The sequence below is a fragment of the Leptinotarsa decemlineata genome, unplaced genomic scaffold (genome assembly GCF_025532065.1).
Source record: "Leptinotarsa decemlineata unplaced genomic scaffold, Ldec_3_MD MMD2_tig00026330_RagTag_RagTag, whole genome shotgun sequence".
NCBI classification, from domain to species: Eukaryota; Metazoa; Arthropoda; class Insecta; order Coleoptera; family Chrysomelidae; genus Leptinotarsa; species Leptinotarsa decemlineata.
The window spans coordinates 6053056-6070709 of record NW_027412690.1 but is presented as its reverse complement, the minus strand read 5'-3'; the positions used below and the strand labels follow the sequence as shown (position 1 = coordinate 6070709).

At 33.0% G+C, this 17654-nt stretch overlaps 3 protein-coding genes and 2 long non-coding RNA genes across 11 annotated transcripts in view; 3 read left to right on the top strand and 2 right to left on the bottom strand.

Annotated features, from left to right (window-relative positions):
* LOC111517492 (uncharacterized) overlaps window positions 1-4606 on the top strand; it is a 297412-nt gene extending 292806 nt beyond the window's left edge. For all 7 annotated transcript variants that reach the window (XM_074182893.1, XM_074182894.1, XM_074182897.1 and 4 more), the window contains one exon: window positions 2409-4606. In XM_074182893.1, coding sequence (XP_074038994.1) covers window positions 2409-2709 — 301 coding nt within the window. In that variant the 3' untranslated portion in view covers window positions 2710-4606. The remainder of the gene's footprint in view (window positions 1-2408) is intronic.
* Window positions 4607-5849: 1243 nt separating this feature from the next.
* On the top strand, window positions 5850-6222 carry LOC111517483 (uncharacterized). Its single transcript, XR_002723830.2, has 2 exons — window positions 5850-5941; window positions 5998-6222. It is a non-coding gene; the product is annotated as an uncharacterized lncRNA (long non-coding RNA).
* A 169-nt stretch (window positions 6223-6391) lies between these two features.
* LOC141485712 (uncharacterized) lies at window positions 6392-7014 on the top strand. Its single transcript, XR_012467371.1, has 2 exons — window positions 6392-6618; window positions 6695-7014. It is a non-coding gene; the product is annotated as an uncharacterized lncRNA (long non-coding RNA).
* A 2842-nt stretch (window positions 7015-9856) lies between these two features.
* Window positions 9857-13679, bottom strand: LOC111517474 (ribosomal protein L19). Its single transcript, XM_023173652.2, has 4 exons — window positions 13549-13679; window positions 13252-13358; window positions 13029-13192; window positions 9857-10219 (listed from the first exon to the last, which is right to left on the bottom strand). Exons 1-4 carry the CDS (start codon window positions 13551-13553, stop codon window positions 9896-9898), a joined length of 600 nt encoding a protein of 199 aa, XP_023029420.1. The 5' UTR covers window positions 13554-13679; the 3' UTR covers window positions 9857-9895.
* A 1397-nt stretch (window positions 13680-15076) lies between these two features.
* EMC10 (ER membrane protein complex subunit 10) lies at window positions 15077-17601 on the bottom strand. The gene is made up of 6 exons (XM_023173640.2): window positions 17436-17601; window positions 17213-17383; window positions 16989-17081; window positions 16325-16509; window positions 16166-16262; window positions 15077-15209 (listed from the first exon to the last, which is right to left on the bottom strand). Exons 1-6 carry the CDS (start codon window positions 17505-17507, stop codon window positions 15132-15134), a joined length of 696 nt encoding a protein of 231 aa, XP_023029408.1. The 5' UTR covers window positions 17508-17601; the 3' UTR covers window positions 15077-15131.
* Between the last annotated feature and the right edge of the window lie 53 nt (window positions 17602-17654).

Genomic DNA, 17654 nt, shown 5'->3' with positions numbered 1-17654 from the left:
ATATAAAAATAGATTGTCAACAAAAAATACTACTGTCAATTTTGAAAAAAGTGTTTTTAAAACATAGATTATTTCAGGCTGAAAATCAAGTATTTTTTCTGAATATTTCTATTTAAATGACTTACAGCATATTCAGAACACAAGTAAATGTAGGTTTCCAAAGAATTTCGATTCATTTGTTTTTGTTTCCTCAGTATTTAATTTCAACTTTATATTTTTCAAAAATTGATTCGAAATCATTGCGTAACCTATCTTCCTCGAAGATTGAGAAAATAAATAATGCATAAAAAACACTATTATGCGAAATTCCTACAGTATTAATGTATATTATATTGAAAATATTGTTACGTTTTCCCCATGGGTTTGGCAATAATTGATTACACTGTACAATAATCAAACGCACCTTCATTTCACTGTTAATACAACCAAACACTTCAAATAATATTCAAATAACTGTCGCCTTATTATATCGGTCTGTACCGCACTGTCCGCCAAACTTGATTTGACTATCGATCGAAGTAAGTCGAAACCGATAGGGAATTCGCCAGAAGTCTATCGAAGCCGGTAGAATTATTCTCGAAGGGGCGCGACACATACAACGATCTCATCGCACAAGTCGAATTGAGCGAGATCAACATCACACGTCACAATTGATCCAAGACGGCCAGCGGCGGCCGGCGTTATTTTTAATTACTAACTAATGGATTTTTTTATATATACTTTATTGTCCAAAGAAAAAACTTGTTGACAAAGTTAGTAAATAAATATAAAAGAATACATAAATGTCATATGAATATAAAAATATAGATAGAATATAATGTAAACTTGAGTATAAAAACACTAAATAAAAAACCACAAACAATGGTTGAAACATACAAACACATAAAACATGCTAAGTTAAAAATGATCGGTATAAAACTCGTCAAACTGCAATAGGGTCTACCACTCAAAATTTCTTCAATCATTTTTCTGTACTTATTGGTATCAATATTTATCTCTTTAGTGTAACTCGTCAGATGGTTATACATCTTCACACCATTGTAAAATAAGGAGTCCTTGACCAGAGAGTTGCTAGGAATAGGTAATTTCAAATTTTCTTGTACGCTCTGACGAGTTGTATAGTGATGGGTGGTAACCTCAAGTTTCACAAGATGTTTTTTAATCAAACACACTGTCTCCAGAATGAAAAAAGCTACAACCGTCATTTTTTTTTATCTTTAAACAGTTGCCTGCATGAGTCACGTGGTTTAGCTTTGCACAAGTATAGTATAGCTCTCTTCTGTAATACAAATACAGACTCCAGCAAATTAAAGCTACACACAAATTATAAAACTTGCCATATCAATAGTTTGTGTATCTAGTATGATTTTAGTGTGATTAATTACATGAACTTCAATTTCTGAACGAAGACTTTCTGTGTCACCTCCAAATTGTGTCTCAATTCCTGTGCCTGCCATCTTTATAATATCTAATACTTTCAAATCTATTTCTGAGGGATCTTCTTCCGAACTCCTAGGCCCTCGTCCTAAAAACAATGAAGGAACAATTATAAACAAGTTATACAACGTAACGCAATTTAAAAAAAAGTATTTACCGGTTTCAATATTCTCAGCACGCTGATGCGCAGCTGGTTTTCTAGCATCCTATCTACTCTGTAGATTTTGAACACCACGATGATTTAAGGAACTCCTCAAATTGAACTCATCACATAGTTCTGACCAGTTTCTAGTCTTTTCAGCATTGCTCATAGCGTCTGTTTTCTTGCGTTCAATTAATTTTGAGTACTCATGTAGCAGCTCCGTGAAAAGGGTTTTTTCAGACTTCGTAAAATTTGGGGCTCTCGTACGTTTTTGTTTAGAACATTCACCAAGGTTTAAATCATCCTCCCTAATTCTCTAACTGTCACTGTGCACTCTGCTTCTTTCACTGCCAGTCAGATATTTAATGACCACGGAACGAAGAACTCTCGCTTAAATGGCAACGCCTCACAATTAGCTAACTGCTTCTTCTCTAACTGACAATAAAGGCTGGTGAAAGAAATGCTGTCAATCTATCCGTTAAAGTAACCTCCCTTACCTAACTGTCAGTCAGGTAACGAGCCGATAGCTCTGTTCTGATGAAAGTGGCACTTAGCATTGAATCAAATCATTTCTACCATTGGTTGATATAATAATTAATTTCGAAGTTGTTCCTGTTGGAAACTTTGGCATAGTATTTTTCGTTTCTGTACTCTCAAAATACTTTTTCTCTGAGTTTAATCATTTCACTTGTGATGCAGTTCTTTACAGTCACTCCACATTCCAAGAATCCTGTCTAAACAGTTCCAAATCTCCTCTCCTCTCAACTATTCCGAGTTCAAACTTGTGCAACTATTCATTTATATTTATTTTGTTCTTCTCCAATTCCAGGTTCTACGAACTGTCGTGTGATCTGAACGTCCTAGACAAACCTTGCAAATTCATCCAGAAAAAGCTCCACCATCTATCCAGGTGCGTCCAGAAGCACAGCTATACCTACGCCCTGGTGAAAGACACCCCGAGCCACCGGACCAAAAACTACCCCCTCTTTCCGACCCACGACAGCAGCGGGGCGACTTACACCCTCGACTACATCAAGGTCAGAAGCGGCTGCAGTTGCGAAGTAATGAGCAGTCACAACGTCAAGAAAAACAACAAGAAAAAGCGTCGGAAAGCCCATCACAAGACTTGAAAACGTTCACTAGTGCATGTTATAGCCGTTTGATTTTCCGTTGATACCAAAGGTGACTATGTTCGTGGTGTGTTTCGTTGGCCGTATGGACTACTCGATTACCAGAGCTGAGGTACTCAGACCTGAAGTACGATACTCGGCAGTATCCTGTAGGTGCTTATAATTGGAAAGTACTTGCAGTGTCAACAGTGTACTGAAACCAAGGACTAGAGTACTTTGCAGGTTATGTAGTACTGAAGGCTTGAGTGCTTTTGTACTTGCAGCTCTGCTGATTCCCAGGCATTCCATTTCGTATGTGTTCGTTTTCGAGTTTTCAACTATTAAAGTATTATAAGTTTTAAGTAAATGGACAATTTGTTTCTAGTCTGAGAGGAAAGAACCAGGAAGTGACTCTTTTATGGACTCATAGTTATGACAATTCGAATATACTTGTTCTGTTCTCTACGTGAATTTGAAGAATGTTACTTCTGCGATTTTTTGGGAAATTTTGGGAAATTATTTCAAATTGAGGTTTCACGTCAATATAATATCTCAGGAGCCTAAACTGAGAGTTAGTGCAGCTCAAGCTGCTAATTAACTAAATTGGACTGTCCTCTAACAGGCAGTTCTGAACTTTTGTCAACTCTAAGCTGAAAGGTTTTGAGGTTTATACCTAATTCGATTACTAAAAGTTCAAATATGGAAAGGTATATTGCTTGCATCTCAAAAACGGTTCTCAGTCATTTGGTATTTCTACCGAATTTTCCGGAGAAACCGCTGCTAGAAATGGGGAATTCCTGACATTTTTCATTTGGATAAGGATGCCAACCATACAACACCAAATCTCCATCTTTTGTTGAATATCAGTGTTACCAGTACACCAAAAAAAATATCAGTTGATATTTTGGAAACTCTCAGCTAAAACTTGATATGATGATGCGAATCTAGCTCTCAGCTAATCTCAACTATCAGTTAGCTAGTAGACACTTTCAACGGAAACAGAAAATGATCTTTACTGTAATTTGAGGTTAGAAATTTTCGTTTATGTACTCCAAATGGAAGATTGAAAATTTCAGGGACAAAGGAAGTATTTTTGCACTGAAGTGAGAATAATTTACACGTCCTTAAAAATATTATGTGAAATTAATTAACACTCAACATGTGTGCTTGGAATAAGTATGGCTCAGGCAAGTGAATCATGAAGACATGTCTTTTCAAATGTCCATCAAATAGATATGTTGGAGTTAAAGGCTTGAACAAATTGCTTTTGATTGGCTTAGGACAACTGGAACTTCAATAAAGATAGGTATAGCACAGTTTGTTCATCATTTTGAAATAAAATGATACTATATATTTGAAATCAATGTTCACTACAGAGATACAATAGATACTAAAAGTAAAATATTTGATGGTTTGCCAAAATACCTAAAGAACTGTATTGAATTTTTTGAATTCATATCATGTCAAAAAATAAGTTTCTAAATTGATGTGAATGTGAATTATAAAACATTTTGTGAGTTAGTAGCCCACAAAAACTGCTAAATACTCATTTCAATTTTCCCAAGGCCGTTATTTTTAGATAACTTGTAAAATTGCCATACTTATCTTATGTTATGCAGTACTAGGTACTAATAGTAATCTTAAAAAACTTTTTATTCTGAATTTTTTCCAAGGAAAAAGTAGCATTCAGTGCTAGAATGTTTTCATCATCTATTTTCAACATAGTTTCCATTTTTAAATCCATCACAATATCAAGAGTCTACGCTAAACTTCATTTATATTGCAGCAATTTTATTTTACCACAAGAAAGTTGTGACTTCGTCAGACCTGTTTATTCAAATTGGTTGAACCTATATATAGTGATAACTATAAAACTTCTAAAAAAATCCACTTCGACTAAAAATTTCTTATTGAAGCATAGCTGAAACAAAAGAAAACAAATTTTCACATACCTACAGGTATGTCAAAGTCTGCCGAATGACACTATGAAAGTGAATCATTTCTTAATTATCATTGTCACTGGAAAGATTGACAGTTTTCATAACTACTTTTTTTTCTAAAAATCGCAGAGTGTATAAAAAAATAATGTGGAGAGTAGAAAACATTAATAATGATAATATGAAATGTGTTGAATAACGATTTGGGTGACAATTTATCTATATTCTTGTTCTACTCTACTTGAAACAGCTCACAGTTCCGGATGCTGCAATGGTTACCCTGAAAAGTACTGATTATCTGTATATAAAACGCGAATAACATTACAAAATGTAAAAATAGTTAGTGAATTCAGTGTAAATATTTGTTTGATAGGTTATCTATTTATTGCTATACTTGATTTGTATTTTTTATATTTATTTTTATAAAATTCTTTGTACTAGAATTGACCCTATTAGATTATTCGACTGTACCTCACCATGTTTCATATATATTTTAAGTGACTTTCCAAAAATTAATATTTGAATTTCTGTACAATATTTTCTGTCAAAAAGTTGTGAATGTAATACCTTGTAAAATGAATATTAAAAATTAACGTAATATATGATCCCTCTCTAAATATGTTGAATTACCTATCCTTCCAAATATATTCTAGGCACATATTAGGCACACGGAGAATTTTTCATATAGGCAAAATATATTTTTGAATACAGTCATTATACCTCTGAAGAGCCATGAGCCTATGACAGGGCTCCTCACAATCTCATGTAATAATACTAATTATAACCAAAATTGTTAATAAACGTTTTGAACTTGACGGTAATCACACAAAAATATACAATTAGACATTGCAAAAACAAAAGGTTTCCGAAGAGGAGACGAATTTAAAAAATTGCTGTTTTTAAAGGAACAAAAAATGTGTGAAAAAACTAAGAGGTGGTAGCATTGCCTCGAGCAAGACTGATGCGGCACCCCACGAAAACTCTCGTCAATGGACGATTCCAGTACCCCTATTCAGTATTGCCACTATAAAATTATCGAGTCTAAATCGACTGACATTTTCTAGTCATTTTTTTGAATAATTCAAAGTCGGAACAGATAGAATTTGTAATTTTATAGATTCCTGGATATTCCCGGATATATGAATCGAAGTATTAAAATTGATATGAACAAAAAAAAAAAACCCTAGGGAATTTTACTTTTTAGGTTGTTCAATTGTTCAAAACCTGTCACCTATATATGTTTACATGTGGTCACAAACAGCATTTCAGTGTTCAGGTTGTTTTTGCCGAGTAGTTACGTTTTGATAGTGTATTCTGTAGGTGTTGTATGATACTTTTTCCATGCCATTATTATTACCAGAGGATGTTCCAGGTACCCTATTGAAAGACAATTTATTGATTGAAGACCATTAAGTTGCAGAACTCCAAAGATGGTTAGACTTTTTCTATCAGAACGATCCTGTTCTACTGAATACAATGCACAATAAGTGAATACAATGAACAATAAGTGAATAAAACAATAAAATTTCATATGGTACATGACATGTGACGGTAAAAAGACATTATTACCACTATTAAACAACGTACAAACCTAAAATTCCCTAAAAATTTTTATTTTTGTCCATAACAACTTTAATACTTCGATTCATATATCCAGAAATCTATAAAATTAAAAATTCTATCTGTTCCGGCTTTGAATTATTCCAAAAAAGGCCTAGAAAATGTCAGTCGATTTAGACCCGAAAATTTTATAGTGGCAACACTGAATAGGGGTACTAGAATCGTCCATTGTTAACAGAAAGAAATTGGTCAAATATGCGCCCGAGGGGGAAACAACGGCCATACAAAGAGAGAGCGCTGTGTGGCAACACTGTATAGTTCAGAGTAGCCCACTTCTTATTGGTATTCACCGGAAATTTTTGGCAGTGGTTGGTTACCTGAAAGACTATGAAATGGTTACTTTCAAAACACATCATCACGAAAAATTAGAACAGTGAGTAACCGCCCATTTGCCTGTTTGGTCAACCATTTTTCATGAAACCATAATTTGAATGTCAACACTTTTTCAGGAATATGACAGAGGCGATTAGTTTTGGACAGCATAAACACAATTTTGATTACTTTCGGACCATATTAGATACATGTTTTATCCATAGTCCAAATCCCAAATCTTACAATGGCTGTGTTCCAAGTTCAAACGCCCCAGTCTCCTTGAAACAAAATCATGTGAGGTGCAAATCCTTCTTATACAAAATCCTGGTTCCGCCCTTGGCCCAGGCTGAGAAACTTCTCGTCCTTCATTTTTGTAAACTGCTAGTGCCCTCTGTTTATCAATAGTCAAAGTTCACACTTATAATTGATTCTCAATAAAAGACAAGTTTTTAAATTCTCCGATAAGTCCAAGGAATGATCAAATGAATTCATCAACGATGCACAGAAACCCTGGTGTTCAACTAGATTGAGTGTTTTCGCAAAATACTTCACAGAGGGGATTAAACAAACATTCACGAAACGTTATTTTTAGACATCTATTCCTTGACATTATTAAATCTTTAGACAATGGCATTGGCATTGTCTAATCCAGTTGTTCTCAAACTGTGGTACGCTTACCCCTTGGGGGTACGCGAAAGTTTTTTAAGATTCTTTATTTTTCTGAAAACCAGCTCGAGTGGAAAAACTGTGTGTCGGTGTGTATGGATGGTGCAGAACTATAAGCGGTCACATCATAGGGCTGGTAGGCCATATTTTTTCAACTGACTGTAAGTTCACTCATTGTGTCCTTCACCGAGAGGCTTTGGCGGCTAAGCACCTCCCTAAGGAACTTCAAGAGATCCTTGATCAGAGTGTAAAAGTTGTGAATTTCATCAAAACTAGGCCACAAAACCTCGCTACTTTAAAATTCTATGCCAAGATATGGGGAGCCTACATGAGAACTTATTGCTTCATACTGAAGTACGATGGCTTTCACGGAGAAATGTTTTGTCTAGTGTGTTTGAACTCCACAAAGAATTACTTTATTTTTATCGAACACAAATCGCATTTGTCTTCAGTACCTACTGAATTTGATTGGCTTTTGAAGCTGGCATATTTAAGTGATATTTTTGAAAAACTAAATATCTGGAATTTGTCCATGCAGGGTAGCATTTCTGATATTTTTTATGTAGCAAAGAAAACTGATGCAATGGTAAAAAGATCAATCTCTGGGAAAATGAAGTACAAAAAAGCAACTCTGAGCCTTTTGAAAGATTGCCCAAATTTTTGCAAGATAATGAGACAAACCTATCTGATTTTACTAAACTCAAATGGGCCAGCACCTGAATGCACTGCAGATCCGGATAAGAGAGTACTTTCCACCTTTGGAAAAACATTATGAATGGATACGTGACCCCTTTGTTGTTGATGCTACGGACACTAACCTGACTATTGTTGAAAAGGAGCAGCTCATTGAAGTTTCGTCTGATCCCACATTGAAAAACAAATATTTGAGTTCTGGTAATACATTGTTGAGTTTCTGGATCGGTGTTTGAAAGGAACACAAAGAACTGTCTATCAATGCTGTTAAATTTCTTGTTGGGTTTTCCACCACTTATTTATGTGAAAGAGGTTTTTCAAGTTTAACATATCTTAAGAGTAAATATAGAAAAAAATTAAATGTTGAAGATGATTTAAAATTATATTTAACCAAGTTGGAACCTAATATTGATGAACTGTGCAAACAGAAACAAGCTCACCCTTCTCACTATATAATTTCTTTTAAAGTAAGAGCTTTTTGTTTTTTAAGGTTTGTGTGTTTTTATTGTAATAAAATGTATGTAATAAAATAATGTAATAAAATGTATGTAAGCAATATATCTTTGTTTTTATTTAAACATGACAATTAATTGAGTTACTCGTGTTAAAACTATACAAAATAAAAGGCTGACAACTCGGATCATTCTCCGACATATAGGTATTTTAGCTATTTTACTAACTGTGAAGGGGACCCGGATTTTTTTTTGAAAAAAGGGGTACGGTGTCTAAAAAAGTTTGAGAACCCCTGGTCTGATCGACAAATACAATGTGGCCACCTGTTAGTCACTAGAGAAATTTTTTCGTGGATGAAGTAATAAAATTCAATTCTCCATAATCTAAATACAAAGTTTGTAGAATAAAAAGACATTTGATTCATTTGCTTCCATTTTTACTTAATTAATAGATATATTTTTTATAGTAACCCTTTGCTAACTAGTTTTTTGGCTTGATCAACATATCTTAATTATACACTAATGGTGGATTGTGCATTGTGCGCACAGAATCACATCTAATGAATCCCACCTGCGATGTTATAGCGAGTTTATGCCACATTACGTAAGAACCAAACCTAATAACTAAGACTAGGTGTATCTAAAAAAAAGTGTTCGAAATATGCACATGTTAAATGTTAACATAACCACTACTTTTCATTTTATATTTTACTTTTGTGTATATTATACTATTACTATATAATAGCTTTGTAGGTATATAGATTATAATACAAAGATTATACTATACTAATGAAAATAATTTCATAAAAATAATAATTGTTTCGAAATTTCTCGGGTAAATGATTTTCTAATATAACGGCTGTAAATATTTCAATTTGGCGAACTCTTATTTCAGTTTGACATAAGCTCCTAGTTATTTGTTGAATGCTGGCCAATTCTTTGGTCAGTTTGTAGTCTTAATGAAGTTTCCATAAACGTTCTCATTAATTTGTTATTTTCGAACTCTTAGTTCATAAGATGTTGCACAAACTCGCCATCATTCTGCTAAAAGGAAAAAACGGATACAACAGCAGCTTTCAACAATGGAATAATAAAACTGGGAAGACGTAACATTCCTTTGTAGTCACATCGTTTCATACCTAGTCCAAGTAACGGCTTCTAGCAAAACTAAAAAATTAGCTGAATTACCGTAAATTCTGAAAATGGTTTCGTTTTTGAGATATACCAAAATTGCAAGATTATTTTAACTTTGTAAACCCTTATTGAACTAAAAGATGCATCTTAAACTTAAACTAAGGCCATCAGTTTCTAGTAGTCTGATGATAAAGTTACAAATTTTAGTAATGTGGTGATGGCATAATAATACGCAAAACACAGGTAGGGAGAAAGTGCTTTATTTCTGACGAATGAGCAGAATTTTAATTAGATTGTACTTTATTGGTACAAAAAAATGTGATGTAAGGAGTTTGAAATAAAATACACATCAAGTAATTTCAAACTTTATTTGTCATTACCATAAAAATAAACTTATTTCTTAGCAGCTTGGGCTTCATCTTCCCGCTGGTAATTCTGTAGAACTTCCTGTTTCTTGGTAGCGATACGTTCTTCACGACGTTCACGTGCTTGTTTTACCTTCAATCTCCTGGCATTGGCTTGGTCTGCCAACATCTTGGCACGGGCCTTCTCTGCCTTCTTCTTATGGATGTATTCCATGAGGACTCTCTTGTTCTTGAATACGTTACCCTTTGCTTTCATGTAAAGGGCATGGTACAGATGCCTGTCGATCTTTTTGGCTTCTCGGTATTTTTTCAAGAGACGTCTCAAAACTCTCATGCGCTGAATCCATAATTCCTGAAATACAAAAAAGAAGATTCATAAATCAGAAGAAAAAATTTACAGTAAAACTCCAATTATACATATTGATTAGGAAGAACCCTATTTTGAATAATCAATTTTGTGGAAATTTAGATTTGGTAAAAAATTCTCTATTTTGAAAAGTAAACATACAAAAGTATTTTTGAAGTTAATACCGAAAAACCTGATAATTTCATAAAATTTTTACTTTTCAACAATAACTTCTTTACTTAGCAATATCATGAGAGCAAACAGCATAACAAAACCACAATTCTATAAGACGAGTAGTTTTATCCATTGCTGGTTGCTCGATTGGTATTGCTCAAAGTTTATAGTTAAAAAATCAGGTATTCGTGTGAAGAATGAATAAACGATATCCCTTTGTGAACATTCCTCAGAAATAATAAAATGATTTGTTAATTTTTGGTGATATTTCAAAAACAAAAAAAATTAGACTGTTCCTACATCTGCATTTATTGAGATTTCTTTTGTAAAAAAGACAAAACGTGTTTTATACATCCAGTAATCACAGTGAGTGACAAACTGACACGGCAGTGCTCAGATCATATTTCAAAGATTTTGACTTCGAATCAGCTTTTTTCCAGATATATTTCTCGTGAGAATTTACACAGTTAGATGAATTGATTCAGATACATTATTCACTCTTAATGTAACTGTGAACAGCCATGATGATACCTAGGTGGCTTGAGGAATTATAAACATATCGTACCCAGAACAAGAGACTAATAACCATAGTTGTTGATGCCGTCACAAAAAATGCAGGCTAGTGAAATATTCATATGAAATATCTATAAACAAAAAATATGTGAAATTTGACTTGCGATTCATGCAAGTAGAGGTATTATAGTTTGATTACTTTTTTTGAAAATTGAAAATTTTTACAATTTTTGGCATTTTTACCTGAATGTCACATCATACCAACTAGAATTTTCTAATATAACTAATAACCAGTCCGCGCAAAGCTTGTTGTTAAATCAACTGAAAATGGAACTTTTAACAGGTGATGATCGACTGTATTGCCAAATATGCGCCAAACTAACTGACTGTTATAAGAGAACAAGTATAGCTGAGGCACCAGTCAATCTAATAATAACACCGATGATCTTCAAACATGACTCAACCTCTGGCCAAGGCACCAAACTCTTACGAAGGTTCGAAATAGATGAACACTTCAATCTAGCAGACCAATATTATAATCTTCATGCAGTCATTGTTCACTGTGGTTCTGGTATTGAATCTGGTCATTATTACGCCTTGGTCAAAGACAAAACGGACTGGTTAAAGTTTGATGATAGTCATGTCACTAGGTGTTCTGGCGATGCATTGAATTTCGTAGAGCCTCTGAAGACACCCTAAATTTTGTTTTATGAGAGAGAGGATATTGGCAGATAAAGATCTTCAGATGATGTGGTGCTGCAGGTGTTTCCGGGTTTTCCTGCAGCTGAAAAACACATGGGCCAGTGGAATCAATGAAGTCGCCCCGGAGCATCAATTAATATTTATTGCTTTTTTATAATTTCATGAATTGTATTTTAGAATCATTTTCCCAGAAGTTCATGATAAAATAAATTGTTTGTCTATCATAGTTATTTCAATTTGATGAAAGTATAACTCCAAATTGAAATCACTTCCTTATGTCAAGCTTAAAAGGATATTGGAAATTTTGATTTTCTTAAAATCACATAAAAAGTTGAAATTGTTTGATATATAATAGAGATTAGTAATAGAAAACTTTTTACAAAAATTATGTTTTGAAGATTCAAACAAAACTTTCAAAGTGAATTGTTCAAGAGGGAGCACCGATCTGCAACCTTCGTTTTATCCCTTTTCCTTTTTTCATCAACGGCATCAAGTTCTATGGCCATTAGTTTCATGTTCTGGATAAATAATGTTGAGAACTCTGCGAACCATCTAGAGAGCATTATGGCTATTCACAGTCTTATCAACCATATAATGTTGCACAATCAACTCAACTTCAAATAGAAAAATTATCCTGAGAAAAACATCTGGTCAAAACAGGGTTTGAACATATAATCTTGAGATCATGAGCTTGACATACCATCATTTGCCCCAATTCACTGATTATCCATGGATTATTAATGACTCAATTCCTGATATGATTACTGAGACTAAGTAAAAGTCTTAAATGTATTTTGATTGATAGATAATATGTACTTTATTTAAAATTACTCATTTAGGTTATAAATATTGCACAACAATTTGTAATTTTCAGTTTTCATTGCAAAGATTTTTTCCTTTTCCTTTACTTTATCATTACAGATTCTCGATAATAGTGAATTTGTTACCTTCATTGGATTATCCATAATTAAACTGTTTACACAAAATTACAGAACTCTTCAGACTACCCGATATTTACTAATGAAAACAAAAGACCCGAAAATGGTAACAAAGTTTCAATGGTAATAAATATGCATTCGCTATATTTCAGATTCGAATATTTTAAAGGAATTCACACTGAGTGTAAGCAAGAAACATGACAAGGTTTGGTCAGAATCTGCCCATTGATTGAATATCCGCAATTCTTCAAATAAACTGTACTTATATGTAAAAATTGTTACACTTTTTGTATGTATGTTCCGACATCCTTAAAACAAACATTTTCTGATTCATTTATCAACAATATATTTTGACAAGCCTGATTTGTGCCAGAATGTTTCTAAGAACTTCAATCGTAATTGTGGCAATAAACATTTCGATATAAATTAGCAGTAAAGATCATAAAATAGGATATTTACACAGAAATATTAAACTTGTGCAATATTACCTTCTGGGGCATTCGAGCATTTGCTGTACCCTTCCTTTTACCGAAACCGCAATGTCTTCCCTTCCTGCGGGCTTCTGTGTTTTTGCGTACTCGAGCACGGGAATGCACTGCTACTGGTTTCTTGATTATGAGACCATCTTTGATCAACTTACGGATGTTTTGCCCTGTTGAATGAAACAGTGATTAAAAAATGCACCTCCAAAGAGCAATATAAAATATTTACTTGAGTTGGTGTTAGCGATTTCATTAATTTCATTAGGATCCAACCATACTTTCTTTTTGCCACATCGCATAACCGAGGCGGCGAGCCTCTTCTGTAGCTTCAAGGAACTGGAAAGGAAATATAAATGATATTAATGGCGATCACCATGTGGTGAAACATTATGAAGTTGACAAAACAAAGATTAGAAGATATATTAACGCCAAAATAATATCGGTGAACAATAAGGAAATTTAATTAAAAAATATTCGTATTATTTATACGAAATACTTGAAAAATTTAATAAAACCAACGACAAACCTCATTTTCACATGAACTCCGCAACGTGTTTTACCAAAAGAACTTAAGTTGACAGTGTATCCAACTAGCTAATATAAAAGTTACAACTTGGTAAGAAATCAAATTCCCTAAAAATTTGTAGAGAGGGCACAGAACACCTTAAATACAGAATATTCATTTTTTGATATAGAATGTCACAGTTTATAACAACCTAACTTATATTTTAGATCTTCCATATCGTTTGGAAGTTTCACACATTTTTTTGTACAAAGATGGAGAAGTAGAAAATCAAAAACCATTTTTATCATAAGTTCTGTGATTCAATACAGCTCCTTGTTTGTAAAAGTTTTTCAATATTCGCTATGAAACAAAACTGTCATCTGAGCAGTCAACTTGAATGTTACTATTCAACTTCAATGCAGTAACTTAAAAAATCGCTTCTAGACTAAATAATAATACTAGATATCGTCCTGTTATTTTAATTTCCTGAGTCACCAAAATTATTCACATCAAAGAGATGAATCAACATTTGAAGACCTTTCACATCAATATCAAAATTGATCTACAAGAAAGTAAAAAAGTAAATAATTCAGATACAACATCTATCTGATATATTAGAACCAAATCAAACGGTAAAACAAAACTGCCTCCTACATATTGTAGAGGTTTCAAAAATTACACGTTGAAAGATAAGACCTTCGTAGTTCTTAGCTCGCTCAAGTTTTGACTTTTGAGAGATGTCGTTCGTAGGGGGGCGACAGCTGGTTAACGGAAAAAAACAGATTTTAAGATTTTTATAGTCACGTTTACGAAAGTATTTTCAATTTTCCATCAGTTCTATAACATGAATCAACCAAAACACTCAAATTTCGTAAATTTGCACTCGACTATCTCATAAAGATATTCTTGTTTGGAGCGTATGTATTTTTCTTATATTGGCTACCTTGTATATTCAGGCGAGTTCTTAAATTCATCAGAAAATTTCTGACAGATGTCTTCAATCTAGGAAACTTTGTAATGTGCATAATCGAATTATTTTGATAATCGAATCATAAATCACTCGCAATTCACAGTAGAATCACTCAATAGACATCGATAATATAGTGATTGTTCAATATGTACATTGTTATAATATTGCAATCTGATTTACATTGTTAACTGAGAGTTTATTTTGAGTTTGTTAATTTAATGTTCATTTTGTTTATGTTTGAATTTTGAAATAACGTTTCATTTCTTTAATTTTTAAGATAAATCAGTGCCGACTGAACACCACTTAGAGTAAATGGTTTGTGATTACATTTCTTTTTGTATAAAGATGAAGAAGTAGAAATCCAAAACCTTTCCCAAAAATGATTCTCCACTAAATTTTTTTGTGGTGATTGATTCTATGGAAGATTAAGATATATGTACTTCATTCCTAAAACCTTCCATAGAATTTTTATTTAATGCACTAATTCTGCAGATGCCTGTATATTTGGTACAACAATAATGTTTTATTTTCTTCTGAAATTAATACATTTGTGATCTATTCTCAATTGAAAAACACATGAAAGAATAACAATTTTATTAATAAATTACATCCACGCAACTAATCAGAAACTATTTTATTGAGTCTGAGTCGAATCAGGATTGGCTGCTGAAGATATGGCCATGAAAATCAGTAAAGGAACTATATACATCCACTGAAAAAAAAATTATAACAATATTTATTTTGAATGACAGAATAATGAAAATATCGATGACTTGGAAAAAAACAATCAAGTTGAGCTTAGTTTCAATGCAATGATATGAAAAAAATTTCAGTTTCATTAGCGTGTAAGAAAAACCTTATGGTACTGGTTCAGTGGATAGTTGCTCATTCAAAATAGTTGAAGTAAGTACATGATTGATTCTGTTCCAAGCTACAAATATGATCCCAAAAGTTGTTGGTTCTTTTCTCATATACTTGGGTTCGTTCACTCAGAGTTAGTTTACAAGAGAGGTTACGAAATAGGGCTGAATTTAGGCAAAGGGGCACCTGGAGGTGAAAGGCATTTTATGACGTTACTGGAGGAAATTCATTGGCAATACAGAAAATTTTGAACAGTAGTTTAAATAGTAAATTTTTGATGGTGGGTTATGAATAATTCATGTATTATATAATTTTCTTCATTGACACAAGATAAGTGATCATAGTATTTCCTAAGCATTTCATATAATTTATACTAACAGTGTCTGAGCATCCGACTCGTTTGAAAAATTGTTAAAACACTTGCACAACTTACACTTGCAGTGAAAAAGTGAGATTCCATAGATTAGTAAAGCAAAAAAATTGGCTAATTACTGTGTTAATGATAGATAATGTTTTGGTCACTTTTATTATGATGTATACTTTGTATTCAGGAATGTCGGTGGGATTATAACAATATACTGAAAAAATGGATTATGTTATGAAATAAACTGGAAACATTCCATATCCGTTCCAATATAGAGTTATTTTTTGCTAGAATGATGTCAAAAACACAGAGGCTAAAATGTCTGACATTATGTAACCCTTCCTATTAATGAATACTGGGTTCATCTTCTAACTTCATGAATATTGTAATTATAACTTGTTACCTAACAAACCAAACATGTTGCTTCTGAAATAGATACTTACATATTTTGCTAAAAATGATCTGTTATCTTTGCCTTCTCCTTTTTCTTTGGCTTCTCTTTCTCGTTCTAGTTTTTGGATGAAAGTAGCAGTATCTGGTCTGTAAAATAAATTAGAATATATGCCAAAGTTGATCTTGAATCAGTAGTTTTTGAGACTCACATAGGCCCAGTTTCAGAGTGTCGTACGTAAACACTTGTGGAGAACGTTTTCAGCTTTTCTAATGGTACTATTGCCCCTTCGCATGTAGATTTCGATGCTACAATTAAAGACACTCCTATGATCCTACCCATGTAGTCCAAAGACACAGATAGTCTGTCATCCAGCTCAGATTCAGCTAGCATACACTGAAATGGAAAGAGTTAAAAACACACATCTCTCATCAAAGACCTTTTGTAAGTATGTCTAACAATGTCGTAAACAAGAAGAAAAACGGAACAAAAATTTCCTTTTCTGAAGGTAACACAATGTTTCTAAAAATTTTTGCTGGCTAAAAAAGTACTATTGTTGATGCAATAAAAAACAAAATTGTGTACAGGATGTCTAAAACATTGAAATTCAAATTTTTGCATAATGCTATTCAAGAAAATTGTTTGAAATAGTTTTTATAGCAACAACTTTTGCTTTTAAATTTACATTCCACTTGAAATTTTGGTAGGTGTACTCTTGTGAAAAATGGCATTTGTAATTTTCAGACAAACTGTAAACAATAATTTTTTTGTATCGCAAATCATATTTTTAGCAAGCAAGATTTTCATTTTGACTTTGAAAACTCCTTTGTCTATCACATCACCGAAAAAACTATTTCAGAAATATGTGTACTTACAGCTTTGACTGTTGATATAAATGATCTTTCCGAACCATCATTATCTGTAACTGTTGATTTTATCTGGTAAAAACTATTTCTTGCTGCTAAATCCTGAAAAATTAATTTTTGCCAGCTTGGAAAACCTTAAATAGTTAAACTAAAATATGGACACTTGAATTCAACAATAAATGACAAGACCACCATCATAGACTTAGCCACCATACAAAATTACTTTTAATTACCTGTAACTTCTTTTGCACTTCAAGAGTTAAAGGTTTTTGATTAACAATGGCTTGACCCAGACGTAAACTTTGTATTGATATGTTTCCCCTTTCAGTCCATACAGGATTTATATCGAATATTAGGGAGTGCTGCAGTTTAATGAAAGCAGATCCATCATGTTCTAGGTTACTCTAAAAATAAAGACACAATGAGGACAGATCATTTTATTTTTGGGGTACTCACAGTCCGAGCTACAGTGAAATAAATGAATAGGAAGCATAAAGTTATTTTAAACATTTTTTTATGAAAATACATAAACCAAATTCAAGATGTTTTAGGTTAGGTTATTTGTTAACTGTCATTAGTCATCGACTTTATTTTCGTTGTCAATGGCATCGAGTGCTATGATCATTAATCTAGTGTCAAAGCTAGTGTTTTGGGTAGGTTAATAATGTTCCAAGA

Excerpts from the sequence above, each read along its gene's own strand:
- LOC111517474 (XM_023173652.2), bottom strand. Across the intron at positions 13,193-13,251 it reads AATCGCTAACACCAACTCAA|GGCAAAACATCCGTAAGTTG; the intron begins GTAAATATTTTA and ends TTCATTCAACAG. Across the intron at positions 10,220-13,028 it reads ATGCTCGAATGCCCCAGAAG|GAATTATGGATTCAGCGCAT; the intron begins GTAATATTGCAC and ends TTTGTATTTCAG.
- EMC10 (XM_023173640.2), bottom strand. The coding sequence starts at position 17,507 with ATGTATTTTCATAAAAAAATGTTTAAAATAACTTTATGCTTCCTATTC. Across the intron at positions 17,384-17,435 it reads ATTTCACTGTAGCTCGGACT|AGTAACCTAGAACATGATGG; the intron begins GTGAGTACCCCA and ends CTTTATTTTTAG. Across the intron at positions 16,510-16,988 it reads TTATATCAACAGTCAAAGCT|TGTATGCTAGCTGAATCTGA; the intron begins GTAAGTACACAT and ends TTTCCATTTCAG.